The following is a 14,699-nucleotide window of genomic DNA, read 5'->3' as shown; positions in this document are numbered from 1 at the left end:
CTTCAAAGTGCCGATAGTTCACTGCAAGTAGAGGAGACATAACAGGAACATAATGGCAATTCTATGCTAGTTCTGCTCTACTCCTCTCCTGAACAGCCAGCATGAGTTTCTCCTTAACTAGGTCCTCAAGTGGACCTCTGTCAAGTCCTAAGCCAGCTCTTCAAGGAACCTTAGAGAGACTGTAAACATGCAAATCACCCTAATTCCAGAAAGAACAAACTGAAAGTCTTTTTACCAGCATATCTAACCACATTCATAAGGAGCTGGGGGAAAATGCAAACAATACATAACGATGATAGAAGAGAAAGGAAAAGCTTAATTGTAACAAAACTTGAAGACAGGCTGGAATGTGTAAAATTGTTTGAATTGTCACAATAATACTGAGCTAACCTCAATACAGGTATGTTTTATTACAACACTAATCCATTTTCACCTTCAAAGAATCAAAAAATACATTATATCTTTTCCAAGGCACGTTACTGTAGTTTAATGTTCCTGTAGATGAGCTTAACAGCACAGAAGCTGCAGCTGACAGTGGAAGTCTTAAACAAGAAAAGCAGATGTGGTCAAAATCTGTATGTCCTTTAATGACTCAGGGAGTCTCTCTTACTTTCCAAAAATGTTCAAAGCTCATATACTGATCTCTACATACAAAAGCTATAGATTTTTTATTTTTATATTTTTACCTCTAAGAAAATCCGTGTCTAAGAAATCCAAGAAATCCAACCTAAGAAATGCAGTAACACTACAGTTGTGCACGATGCCAAATGAGTTAAAACATAACATCAAGTTCAGCTTCTGTGGCAGTATTCTCTGCCAAGACCCAAATCAATTTCCTTTGCAAGGGATCTGCACGGTCTCAGCCCAACCTATTCATGTTTAGCTGAAAAGAAAACGTTCAGGGTTAGAGTCTTGCTTAAGAATTCTTCAATAATCATTTCCTTCATTTCCACTCATTGTTTCTCCTTCTCTTCCCTGTATTATGGACCTAAAAGACAAGCAAATAACAAAAACCTGTTATGGTGAAGACGCTCAAAGTTGTTTCATTGTGTTTAGATTCTAAGACAATAAGTTTCCCTAAAGTGCAAAAAATTGATTTTAGTTTTGGCAGCAATAACACCTGGCAGATTTCAATTTTAACTTCTTCCCTAACCAACTTCTTTTAAAGAATGGCACAACGCAGCTTCACCTAATAGGAATGCATTCAGAGAGGGTAATTTTGAGTACACTATAAATCTGGTGAAGAAAACAGGGAGTCTCATTTTTCAAGATGCCCTTAAATTGGTACAAAATAATTTCAGATTCAGCAAAAGGAACCATTCTATCTATCTGCGTAATTGGAAAAAAATGAGAATACTAGAGAGACATTCATCCCTCATCAGTCATACCTCAAACACAGTAACATGGAAAAAAAGGATTTGAGAATACTCAAAATATTCAAGACAAACTTCTCTAGGAGAATATTTTGTATTTTCTGATGTGTCAAAGCAAAAACATTTCAGCTCCATACCTGGATATTTAATTTGCAATTATAAAAAATGATTCCTCTTTATTGTCTTTAAGAAACTGTGCCAACCTACATTTAACCAACTGTTCACAGCAATTCTTACCTTTCAGGCAAGCCAGTGCCTTCTCAGTACTGCAGAGGTTTAAGACAGAAAAGCAAACTTGAGTGCAGAACTGCTCAAATACTACAATTTGAAGAACATAGTGCCAAACTGCAGTCCTTTTTCCAACTTCGGTACCATTTAAATCATTAGCCATTTTACTGGAATATAAATTGTAGTCTAGTTATAAACACAAGGTTGTAAAGAAAGTCTCTGAAGCGTTCTGACAGCCAAACAGTAGAAATACTACTGGAAAGCATGCAGACATACTCTGAAAAGTTTAATTTTGTTGACAAGAAACTTGTCAGTTATTTGACTGACTTGAAATTGCATTTAAGAATAACAAATAGCAATTGCTGTTGACTACTGAAAGCATTAAAGCCAAATGCTACCACCCAGCTTTGTAAGCATGTGCATAGACATATACTCAGGTATCTTCTCACCAAAGGGAAGATCTAAAAGACAGCTTTGCTGAAGAGGAAGCAACTTATCCATGCACAGTGCTGAACCTTTAACAAAAGACACAGAATCCTCACTTCTGGCATGATTAGGTGCATGCACAAGCAGACAGCTACTTCAATTAATGTGCAGTTCATGCAATGCTGCCTTCTGTCGAAGTCCAACTTCTGTTCTCCATACGCTGTGCAAAATTTGCAATAAGCTTGTTCCATAACCTGCAACTTAATTTCTACACTACCAGCTATTGTCACTGAGCATACAATCTGGCCCCAATTTGAAAGAAATGTTTAATTAGAACTGGTGCTCAAATCCTCCACAGCAGATATTTCACTCAAAAGGAATCTTCCCACAGCAGTAAGCAAACATGGCAGGAACAGACACAAGGAGATCACATCCTGCCTAGGTGCAAATTTAACAAGCAGAAGCTCACAGTACAGCACAGCACACCTTTGGTGCTGGGCTGACCCTGGTGTGCAGCTGAGCCCCATGACTAATTGCTCTCTCCCCTTCAGCAGGATAGGGTGAGAATGAAAAAAAAAAAAAAACAACCCACAGTGCAGTCAAAATCCTGTGTGCTGAAATATGAAAAGTTTAATAAGAAAAGCAAAGAAGAAAGAAAAAAAGAAAAAAGTGATGCAAAGGCAATGGCTCACCACCTCCCACATGGAAGACAGAACCACCCAGTCCCTGAGCAACGACCCCCACCCCCTCTTTTTTTTGCTGAGCATGAGGCCATATGGCACATAATACCCGCGGGCCGGCTATCCTGGCAGACTCCCCCACAGCTGCGGGTGAGGCCTCCCCACTGCGCCCTAGGGACAAACAGGGAAGGCCTTGATGCTGCCGGGCAGCCTTCAGCAACAGCTCTAACAGGATCCTTTATCAGCAATGGTTAGGTCACGAATGGAGAACTGCATACCAAACCAGCTGCTGCAGGGAAAATTAACTCCACCTCAGCCAGACATGGCACGGCTCTTCTCACAGAAAGAGAAGAGCTGAAATCCTGTACGTCCTTCTAATGCAGAGAGGGGGATGCTTAACTGATTTGGATTGACTAGGCAACACGATTAGAACTCTCTCCTCTTGACTTACCAATATACTGGTATCAGCCTCTAAATACAACAGCCATCCTTCTCTCCTACCTTTTTTCTCCCCTCCATAGTTGTGACAACTTAAGCACAAAGTAAAGCACTGGGTTAATACAAACAGAGGAGCAGCAGAGTAATTAAGTTTGAAGGAGGTGAACCATCTTTATTTATCAGTCATTGTGAAGATAATGAATTTCCAGAGCAATGTCTTATGAGATTGTCTGAATTCCCCTAGATCCCTTCAGCTTGTTGTTTTTCAGAACAGCCTTTGTTTCATCTACCCAGGTGCAAAAAGTTTGCAAGAAACAGACCATCTCCTAAGAATGCCACGTCACAACATTCTCTCTATGAGATAAGAAAAAATCCACCTGTTGCCCTGCTCTTGCACTAAAAGGAACAAGTTATTCCATTTAGTGTTTAAAATGTACCAACTGCAAAGTCTTGTACACAGCCTGCAGATGCTGCTAAAGCAGAAACCATATTTAAATAACCTATAGGAAAGCAGCTGTAGTTGGTGCTTCAGAGAGAGCCCTGGCACCCCTCCTGCTATATATCTCAATCCAATCAGAAAGTACTATACTTGCCCCTTCCAGTAAGGCATGCAAAAAATGTGCTGAAACTCAATACACAGGAATGATTCTCTCCTAGTCAAGACTGTCAGATGGGGAAGAAACAAGCATCTGCAGAAGTAAAAACTGGAAAGACCGTTTGCTAAACAGAAAATCCATGGTACAACACCTGCCTGCATACAAAAGACTGCAAGCCTGTCAGGTAATGGTTGGCTATAATGACACGATGCTATCCAAAAAGACTGTAAAAGGAAATTATTATAAAACATATAGCAATAAGCAGCTTACACATGGGAAGAAAACTAGCAACAGAAAGATATGCAAAAAGCCCAACAGCCTAACTTCCTGGTTAGCACCCTGCAACGTCCACAAACAGCAATAAGTCCTGCAAACATTTAATGCCTTTCCAATTACAAAGATCTAGCTCACAAGGCACACCACTCATCATCTTAATGGTTCACCACAAACAAAATGAAACAAAAGGGCTGAAATACTGTAGTTCAATCCAAGTTAAGAGGTGGGGCCAACGCATGGTTCTGCACTGAGACTAACAGTCTTCCTCATACCACAACACGCCTATCTGCTCCCACACACCCAGCTTTACAGGCAGCACCTTTTAGAGGAAGAGAACAGTTTTGTTCTATTTCATGTTTTTATGAATTTTTTTATTTTTATGTCAGAAATATGCATGTTAAATTTTTCTGCAGTAATATTTCAATATTTCATTCTGAAACTAAAAAAAATAAATTACTGAAATTGACATTTTACAAGCAGGTTAACTATGGAAAAACAAGTACTCAGCAGCAGTACACAGTGAGACAATTGATATTTTTACCTTCCTCACTAAAAGCTCAGTGCAAATGTGCCTATGCAAAGGAAACTGACCTGCACTGTTACTGGGAACTAGCTTCCCTTTCCCCAGCTAACACAACACCAGTGAACGTGTGCTGCAGTCACCTGCTCTGAGAAGAAAATTCATAGCTGACATACTACCTGCAATTTTTAGGCTGTCAATTTGGCCTTGCAAAGAAGGCCCATTACATGCAGCTTAATTGAGATAAATGCATCAGTGCCTCGACTGCTTCGCTGTCAAAAAAAGAACAGAAAACAAAAAAAAAAAACCCAAAACCCTGGAAATATATATTTTTTTAAATATAAAACCTTGCTTTTCTGTTCCACAATTACTTACTCCACGACTAACCAGCAGTACTTTCTCAGGTACACATCATGAAAAAATCTGCCAGAAAAACAGCTTGCTGGAAGAGAAGAAGAAGAGTTACAGCTTTCCTTATTAAGAGCACTAAAAAATTGTGATGTATCACTAGAAAGGCTCCGAATAAGTTTTTGTCTGGTTTTCCTACACTAGACAGCTTGAGATGAAAGGAAGAATTATGCTACACTTGAAGTTATTCATGAATAAATAATACAGATCACAGATTAGCCACGCTACAGCAGTGGGGATAACACACGCTGCATCCAAACTTTGAAAAATGAACACCTTTTCAACACAAAGTCAACTTACAGACATAACGCTGCTTCCAGATCCTCCAAAGACTTGAGGAGGATTTACTGGCAAGCACAGTAAAGGGGCACTTCACTGCATCTCAGAATTCGTGTGCTCCTCAGCTTGCACCTCTCATGTTCTGCCAGCTCAGACCTTGTGTTGGGAGGTGAAAGAAAGGCAGAAAGGCAGAGAACTACGAAAGGAATGACTTAATCACAGACATTACCCCCTCCATTGTTATACCATCGATATGGTTTTCTTTTAAGCAGAACTAAGAAGGTTACAACAAAGCTTTTCAAAACCAGTATTTTTTTCTTTGCCTACAAATTATCAACCCCACAACCTTCTGCATCATCACAAAATCAAAATTTAAGACTGGACAAAACACCACTCCATTTCAAAAGTTGTAATTTTTTTTCCCCACTTTTCATTAAAAACTCTTTAGGATTAGCAGGAATTTCACTAATAAATATAACTGCTCAGATTTTTCTTTAAGGATAAACAACATTACAGCACTAACCTGATCAGCATCAAACAACACACTTGAAATAGGTAAACCAACTCCCAAATAATTTATTTCAATAGAATGAAAATTTAACATAGAAGCCTTCACGTTATTTTGGCAAAAAGCTACACTGTAACTCTACTGTTAATACTGAAACTTCACCCATAAAAGAGGCTTCCAAAGGCCCAGCATGAGCAAAGATTCCAAAGAATTTCTGCACCTAATTAAGTGACTGAATATTGCTTCACTCTCACAAATAACATCTTAGGCTTCACCAAAGGAACAAATAATAGAGCCAGAAACATTCCCTGTTGGAGCAGGCAGTAGTACGACTTATTTCAGCATACTTCACATGAGCTTTCTTTCAGCAAACAACAGACTAGCTACAGATCAAATACGAGTTTTACCTTATTAGCATTATTATCTAAACTATAAACCTCTGTAGCTGCTTTGACTCATCTAGCTGTGACATAGGATACATATAACAGCTGTAAGCACCACTGCATTTCAACAGATTCCCAACCACTATCAAGAGAGACGTCCAAAAAGAAAAAAAGGAAAAGACAAAACAAAACCTACATACAGAAAAAAAAAAAAAACTTAGAGAGGGATGGCTACTGAGCACTCTGTAGCCTTCCAGCTTCCTATGGGACAGAGCTGGACAGTATCTGGAAGAGCCACTGGTGAAGAGCCCGCTGGCCTGCACTAGCCCTTTCGCTGTCATTTACAAATAAGCAGTTAGTGTTTACCACTCGATTCTTTCGGCACTGACGACCTCAGATGCTTCAGAAGTTCCATATAACAATCTCCCTTTCACCGCAGCTTTGACCTATCCTACCACAATACTATTTTTAACTTCACACAGCAAAGTATTTTATTTCAGTATTTTTTATTCCTGTAGCAACAGGCTACTACTCTGCTCTAGATGGATGAACAAGACTCCCCTTTGTAGCCTCATTTCCAGAGGGATTCCATGTATTTATTGAAGGATGTTCCCTCTAGAACTGCAGTAATGCATTCTGTTCCACTGAATTATCTGTTCCTCCAAGGACACAGCATTTGACACCTTATGCAAGCATGTGCGTATATCAGCACACACCCCTTGCAACCTGTCTCAACCTTGGAATACAGAAATAGTTATGAATACATAGGAGATACAGAAAAGGAACCATCAGTGGAAAAAAAAAAAAAAAAAAAAGAACAATCAGCCCATGTACATAAATCACATTTTAATAAGATCAAACTTACCAGAAAAGAAAAAAAAAATTAAAAAGACAATGCCCAGGAAGCATGTGTAAAGGCTGTTAATTGTGTTCAAGCATTAAGAATGAGGTGCTCTGCGTTTGTTAGGGCAGCAGGATGTGCTCATGGCTGAACCAACAGTGCGGAGACAACCAGGCAACAACTCAAGCTCTGTGATGGCTGCTGAAGGCCTTGTGCTGCCACGAAAGGAGGATTCTCACAAATACCTTGCCATCTCCTAGAAACACTGAATGCACCTGTCCATCACTGTCTGAATCTTCCTGTAAAGCTCTCCAAAGAGCAAAGGCTCTTCTACCTATACAAAGAAGTTATAAACAGTGTCCACTGGCACGCGAGGCATTCCTGATAAAATTTACATGTTATGCCATAATTCACTACTGTTTAATGTTTAAAAAAAATTAACTCCTAAACTGTCAAAGCTAAGTTATCAATGCAGTTAGCGGTGACTTTTGTGAAGTAACTGTTTTTAGGGAAATGCATTCTTACCAAAGTACAGTCTTGTAACTTTTATTCTATTCCAACACAATGAAGTAATTCAGCATACAGTCAAACAAGAACATTGACAACTGCAGATTCACTGGCTTTTAGTTGAGATTAAAGCTCACATACCTGCTTTTGCCTGTCTCTTACACTTTGTGCAGTTTCACAGTTGTTCTTTATAGACCTTTTGTTACTTTTCTCCACTTGCTGTCATGAGAAAGCCTCAAACAAATGTCAACGGGGATCAATTCTACTGGAAGTAAAAACTTCATAAAAAGCATTCCCAACTGCATAAAATAAATTTGTTTTGCTCACTAGAACAACAGAAAACCCCAAATCTTCAAAAATTTATCTAGTTTTAAATTTAAAAAACCCTGAAGATAAAGAGCTTTACTTCTATAAAAGACAGAGGTACAAACAGACACAGAAGTAAAACACAGGCTCTAGTGATTCGTGCCTAACCAGCCTCAGAAACTGCGTGCCAGTTGATGCACATAAGCCCCCCACCCTACAGATGACATTATCATTCTCATCATTCTTCCTGTCTGACGTTTCAACTGCAAAATCTCAAGGGAGTCACGAATACCCATGCCACTGCAATCAATACCCTTTTTTGTACACAGAAATACCGCATTACCTGTAGCATGCACCATCACCACTTATACTAAAAGTCAGATGATTTAGCAGTGCAAAGCTGCATTTTTTAGGCCCAGTATGAATTACTAACTTCTGATACACAAGGAAACACTCCTGCTGTATATTCTTTCTAAGCAGACAGAATGCTCCCTAGTTTGAAATCTTTACAGCCCAGAACCCACGAATTCAGCAGATTTACCACACATATGAGGAAAAAAAGGGCTGGAAATTCACCTAGTCTAACCCATCTTTCTCAGAGCAAGTCCTCCTATCCTGACTTGACTCAGCAAGCCCAACTCTTCCCTGCAACTATTCAGGCGAGTTAGAAGAGCAACACACATAGGCACATCTTCAGGATCAGTAGGAAGAAGCACACATCTCTGTGATTATCTGCTGACTTTACTGTGATGCCATGGCAAGGTCCGTCTGGGAAAAATGGGATTAGAAGAACGTGGACTGAAGTACGTGGACTGAGAGAGAAAGAAAGCATGTTATTGCAACAGATATATACACAGACAGAACCCCAACAACAAAATTACCATTATTTAGGAAAACTACTTCCTAATCTACACAACATCAACCAGTCAAGTTATTCCAGATGCAACCCACTGCCAAGGAACACACTGCTTGGCAGTTTCCTCCTGTTATTTTCTGCTTGTGAACGGCTTCATGATACTTCCACCTAAATCAGTCTTCTTTAGTTTACTTGCAACACCAACAGAGAATTAAGCAGGTCACTTAATTAAGCACACATGACAGCTAGTAACTAAAACAAAGGCATCACAACAAAGGTGTGCTTCACCACACAGCATATCAAACTGTTTTCCCTGATAAAGCTTTGCACAGTGTGCACGTCCTTTGTATTGATTATCACTTCATAATGATAAGTCAGTACGAAGCTGACCACCACATCCATAGAAATACGCTTTGCTGTTCACACAACCACGACAAACAAGCGTATCATAAACTCAGTGAAACACGGAGTTACATAAAAACCTATTTCCTCATTTTGACCCGCTTAGGATTCGAGGCCCGCTTTTATCGTGTCTGTCTCCATCAACTTTCCGGCCTTTTTCGCACGCATTAGCCTCAGAAGCGTTTTCAGAAAGGGCTGCCGAGCGTCCCGAAGCCCTGCGGGCACAAGGCGTTACACAGCCCAGACTCCCACGTCCCAGCGGCGGGCGAGCAGCAGTAGCACAGCCACCGCAAGGCTGCCCGGGCCTCACGGCAGCCACGTCCCACCTGCAGGCACCCCAACCCTGGCCTCCAGAGCCTCCCCCGACCCACCCGCGCCCCGGCCCAGCCAACACACGGCAGATCCCCCCTCCCCCACACACGCTTCCCGTCACCGGCGTCCCCTCTCCCCGGACCCCCCCGCACGGTCCGCACCTCGCGGTCCTTGAGGCCCAGGAGCAGCACCTCCTCCATCAGGGTCAGCCGCGTTTCCTTGGAGTCTCCCTTCTCGTCGTCTCCCGGCTCTTCCCGACGGCCTTCGTCCTCCGGGCCGCCCCCGGCCCCCCTCTCCTTGTCGGCGGCGGCGCTGCGGGACGCCTCGGTGCGGCGCTGCACCAGGCCGGAGCTGCGCTGCGTGAGGGACGTCATGGCTGCGGGCGGCGGGAGGGCAGAGGCCGGGCTGGGGGTTTGGGAGGCTTGGGGGGTGGGGAGGAGGAGGAAGAGGAGGAGGAGAAGAAGAAGGAGGCGGCGGCGGGGGACTCGGCGACAACTCGGGAGCGCGGAGACGGAGTAGCGGGAGCCGCTCCCACTCGGCCCTACCCGCACCGCGGCTGCGGCCGGCCGGGGGCGGTCATGGGGAGTGGGGCCGGGCCGCGGAGGCGGAGGCAGCGGGGGCCGAGCTGGCGGAGGCGGCTTCGCGTGCAATATGGCGGCGCGGGCTGATGTCAGCGGAGGATGTGGCAGCGGCGGGAGGGGGGGGCGCCGGAAAAGGCCGCGGGCGGGAGGAGCCCCGGGGGGACGGGAGGAGACGACGGCGGCGGGGGCGGGAGGGGCGCTGTGCTGCGCTGCGATCCGCCCCGAGGAGCGCCGCCATCAGCGGGGCGGGGAGCGGCCGGCCGGCGGCGGAGCTGAGCGCAGCTGGAGCCCGCGTCGCGGCTTTGGCGGCCTTTCCGGCTTTGGGCTATAGCAAGTTGCGTCCAGCGGGCGTTTGCGTAAATAAAAGGTGCCTCGGTATCGCCACAAGACCTGTTCTGCGGAAATGCCTTCGCTGAATAGTGAAATCTCTGTTAATTCGCTCCTCCATAAGCTGCGGCTGTTTGCTCAGCGCTGCGATCAGGGTGACGGGCTTGCAGTCGTTGCAACAAAGCAGCGCCGTCCTCTCCTCCCGCGTGGACGCAGTGCGCTGTTGGGGCTGTTAAGATCATTTCCATTTTGCTACCGCTGTTTAACTACGTTCTTTTCTCCCCTAATTCCATTTTAGACGTTAACCGATGGAAGGCTCGTTAACAGCTCCTGGTTATTCACGTCATTTCTTTTGTCATTATTTTTTGAGTCCTGTTCTGGGCAGCCACAAAGGACTCGTCGTTGGTCTTTGTTTTGCTTTTCAGTTTTGTGAAAATTGATTTTAAAAGCAGTTGCTGACCATGTTGCTCATTGCCAGCTTTTCCGTTTCGTATTACAAAAGTGACCAAATGAGTATAACTTGTAGGTCAATAAGGGTGTTAAAGTTTGTTGGTCAGTTTCATGTCTGTTAGAGTGAGACATACTATGAAATCATGTTTGACAGAGTCACTTTTCTGCCTTTACATGCTCAGATGTTTGCATGAATTTAATGGTGTAACTTCAAAGAAATATATTTTTGTTATTAATTTCAATTCCAATTCCTTATCATTGAACTGAACTAATAAGCTCAGTATGAATCAATGCTTATAATCGAATTTTGATCCAGTCTTTTATTGTTTCTTTGGTTTTTCTATACCAGATCACTGCCAATAGGCAAAACCAAAGGAGGGCAAACAAGACACATTTCAGCATCCAATTTCACTAGTGTTAAAGCCCCGAATAGTACCAAGAACTGCTGTTTCAGAGGAGGACCACGCAGCTTGTTGGATCTTCTTCACCTGGCAGATCCCAGTGTGCCACATAACAACCTTCTCTGCAATCTGTACCAGAACATATTTCAAAAATACTGATGAGTCCAGTGTGGTGGTGTCAGGAGCCCAGGAGGCTGTATCCCTAGCCCTTGTGTAATGTGTGCATCCCATCATATGGGCTGTCACCTGGCACGTCCCAACTCCAGAGGCACCTGGCCGCAGAGCTGAAAGGCTACATTTTTTAATTGTTCTGTTAAGAAGAAATAATGCAAATGCAGGGGCTCTCATCTATAAATAGTTTCTGTTTGGCTTGCAGTAAACTCATAGCACATCCCCGTTTGTTCCTAAGCCAATATCTTGGCAGAATTTCTCTTAACAGCTGCTGATGAGCTGAAGTTATCCTAGCCAGGTATAGGAGACTTCAAAAGCACTTGGATTTTCTGAACTGCTGCCAGCCCTTTGGGTAGCAGAAATAAAAGGGAAAATAGCAAAGCATGAATCTTAGACTTGCTTTGTGTTGCACTGATTGCAGTTCCCATGATTCACTTTGCAGTGGGAGTAGGGCTTATTCTGATATCAGCAGAAAAGACAATTAACAAACCAAGTGCAAATGTCTTGGGATAGCAGGTAAAACAAAGAGTAACAATATTTAACAAGCAGGAGGTCAACTGCTATTCATTCTTGACAAATGTGTTCTAGCTTAAATGTCCCGAGCTTGGCATGTAGTTAATCAGTACTGGAAGTTCTAAACCATGATATGCTCCAAAACTCTGGGCTTTGTAGGTAAATGTAGGTTCCACTGTTATAATAGCAAGATACTGCTGGGCTGATTTTTCTTTTGAAGGACAATCAGGTTAATAACTTGTGCACATTTTGAGGTTAATGTCAAGAATACAGAAGTTATTTTCTAACAGAAGCAGCATCTAGAAGGCTGCTCACCCTAGTATTGCTTCCCCATCAGTGTTTTGCCAGTGGAGCTCGTTCACATTCCTATCCATGTCTTCCATTCCCTTACAATGAAGGTCTGCCTCTCCACCCATTGTAACTGGTGTCATGTGGAGATGCTGCTGGAATCACTGAAAGGATCTGCTGTGACACACACAAATGGTATTAACCATTAATCATTTCTGGAATCTGGTGATTAGGAAGCTGCACAAATTGGCACCATATCATGACTGAAGGAGCTCTACACTCTCTTACAACATGGAAACCAGTGGCCAGGAACAAAGGAACACAGGGATTTCCTAAAGCCAAACCATCCTTAAAACTGTACTGATTACAGATATGTGTTTAAGTAAATTCTGCAGTGAGCATTAATAATCAAAAGCAGTTTGAAAGAACAAAATATCTTGAGGTTTGTTCTATCCAGTATTATTGCTGATCTCCGACAGCAAGATTTTGACCTGCAGTAGGAACAAAGGCATAGAAGGACAACAGGAGAGGGAGCCAGCGATTTTGACTTGACTTGCAAGAGAAGTGAGCAGACCAACATGTGGCATTTGAGGTGGGAAGAAACTAGAGTCTATGGCCAAAAGTCTGTAAAGAACATGTTTAGAATGCAGTGGCTGCACACTGCTCTGTAGTGTTTTCTCTCTTGCAGTTTCAGCTGTACCTGTTTCACTTGTACTGTTGTCCTGGTACCAAATAAAACCTTCACTAGCCATTGCAGACCAACTGGCATTTTCTTCTTGGTTTTATCAATGAACTTCCCAACACTAGTAGCATAGCAGCAAATTTTGCTAAGTAAGAAGCTCCAAGTGTTACATTTCTTTTTGTCCATACAACAAACCCATGCTCTGACAGCAATTGGCACTCAGTAGTCAGATATCATTTAAACTACCACTTCACAAAGCTGAAATTTGGCAGTATATCTTTTCAAATAAACTTCTCTTTAATTCTCTTCCTTGGCAGATTTAGGAATGATATTGTCTCAAAAATATGAAGAATTACTCCGTATTTGACATAGACTGGATCGGGTTATGATGAACTCACAAATTACATCCAGTGGCATAGTGCCAGGCATTAATACCTAGCTCATATAAAATCTGGTGTAGCCACTAAGTCAGTAAAATGATTCATCTTAGATTCACAGTGCTTTGAATTAAAAATTTAGTAATGCCTTTAATATTTTTAAAAACAAAACCAATAGTCTTTTTTCTTGCAGGCTGACTGACAGACGTTTTTGGGAGACCAAAGGCAGACACAGAAAGGCGTTCACTTTCCCAAAAGGTCTCCTTCGTTTCATGTATTTCTAGGTCCTCTCATTTTCTCCTCACCTGTGGAGTTCAGACGATTGCTAGTTCCTGAAATCTTTGCATTTTAACGGCATCTTCTCCCTGTGTGTGAGCAGTGCTGCTCAGTAGCAAGAATCTGTACTCATTATTTTAATACTGCAATTATAGTACTGAAATAATGAAGACAAAGCATCAGTTAAAGTGCAGTTTGTACGGAATATGTGTTTTCATTTCTACACAGTGATTCAATCCAACCATTATCACTAGGAAAAATGTGTAGCTATCTTAGCAAGTTCAGTGAGAAAAATGGGGTGGAAATTTTGTGAAACCAACACCACAATGGTCATTGGGATCCTGGCAAAATTTAAAGCACTTAATCCAATGGCTTGTATATAAAATCAGTTTTGAAAAAGCTTTGTTTCCCTTCCCATGTAACAAATCAGTAACTATCTGTTCTCTCTAGGGTGTGTAAATACTTATCAACTCGTTGAAAAATACATAAAGCCAGATGGTGCACAGAAAATGTTTCCATGGAGTTGTAATTTAAAAACCTCTGTGCAGAGAGGTGAAGGAGAGGAAGGGAGTTGGGCTGTTCCTGAGGGCTCAGCCAAGCATATCACACGGTCTGTTCCACACCTGCTTTGTGCAGCATGGTTTCACTCCTGACAGCAGCCAGGCTGTGATCACAGCACACAGAGGGTTTTGAAGTAGCACCAGTGATAGTACTTCCAGTAATGCCATCTACCAAAGCATGCGATAGGCGTTCATTGGTGGAAGATGCAGACATCTCTGGGTTATGCTTCTCCCTGACTCATTCAGGACTCAAAACAGAGTGGAAGCGCATCTGATTAGCTCGATTTGTTATGCTGAAAGTTGACTGAAAACACAGACAAACAAAGTCTCCTGCTAGTCAAGCATTATGGAGCACTCTATCGCACCTTCTCGCTGTGGATGTGCTTGATCTGCACTGAGGGGAGGAGTGCAGCAGCACAGCACACCGCCAGGCACTGACAGCTTTTTCCATTTTGACCTGAATTTGAAGTGCCTCCATCGACTGTGAAGGAGAAGGCTGAGAAAATCACCTGCAAATGTTTTCCCACAGGGTTAATGCGAGCCAAATGTGGATTGATTTTCTTTGGGTAAATCCTGCACTGGACTATGTCTGTGCAACACCATCTATCTTCAGTGTCATAACATTTTCACTGGATCATTTCTGTGCAATGGCTTTTAAAAAGAGCTTCTCACCAGCTAACGCTTTACCATCAGTGCAAACCCTGATTAATATATTTGATGCTAAAAAGCTGCTG

General features: G+C 42.6%; 1 protein-coding gene across 1 annotated transcript in view; it reads right to left on the bottom strand.

The window, feature by feature from the left end:
- GOLPH3 (golgi phosphoprotein 3) overlaps positions 1–9,713 on the bottom strand; it is a gene marked incomplete at both ends in the record, with an annotated part of 28,203 nt that extends 18,490 nt beyond the window's left edge. Inside the window, one exon of the mRNA XM_079548937.1 lies at positions 9,501–9,713. Coding sequence (XP_079405063.1) covers positions 9,501–9,713 — 213 coding nt within the window. The remainder of the gene's footprint in view (positions 1–9,500) is intronic.
- Positions 9,714–14,699: the final 4,986 nt, after the last annotated feature.

Source organism: Tetrao urogallus, assembly GCF_951394365.1.
Source record: "Tetrao urogallus genome assembly, chromosome: Z".
Classification (NCBI taxonomy): domain Eukaryota; kingdom Metazoa; phylum Chordata; class Aves; order Galliformes; family Phasianidae; genus Tetrao; species Tetrao urogallus.
The sequence above is the reverse complement of the archived record's forward strand: the minus strand, read 5'-3'. Positions and strand labels throughout refer to the sequence as shown.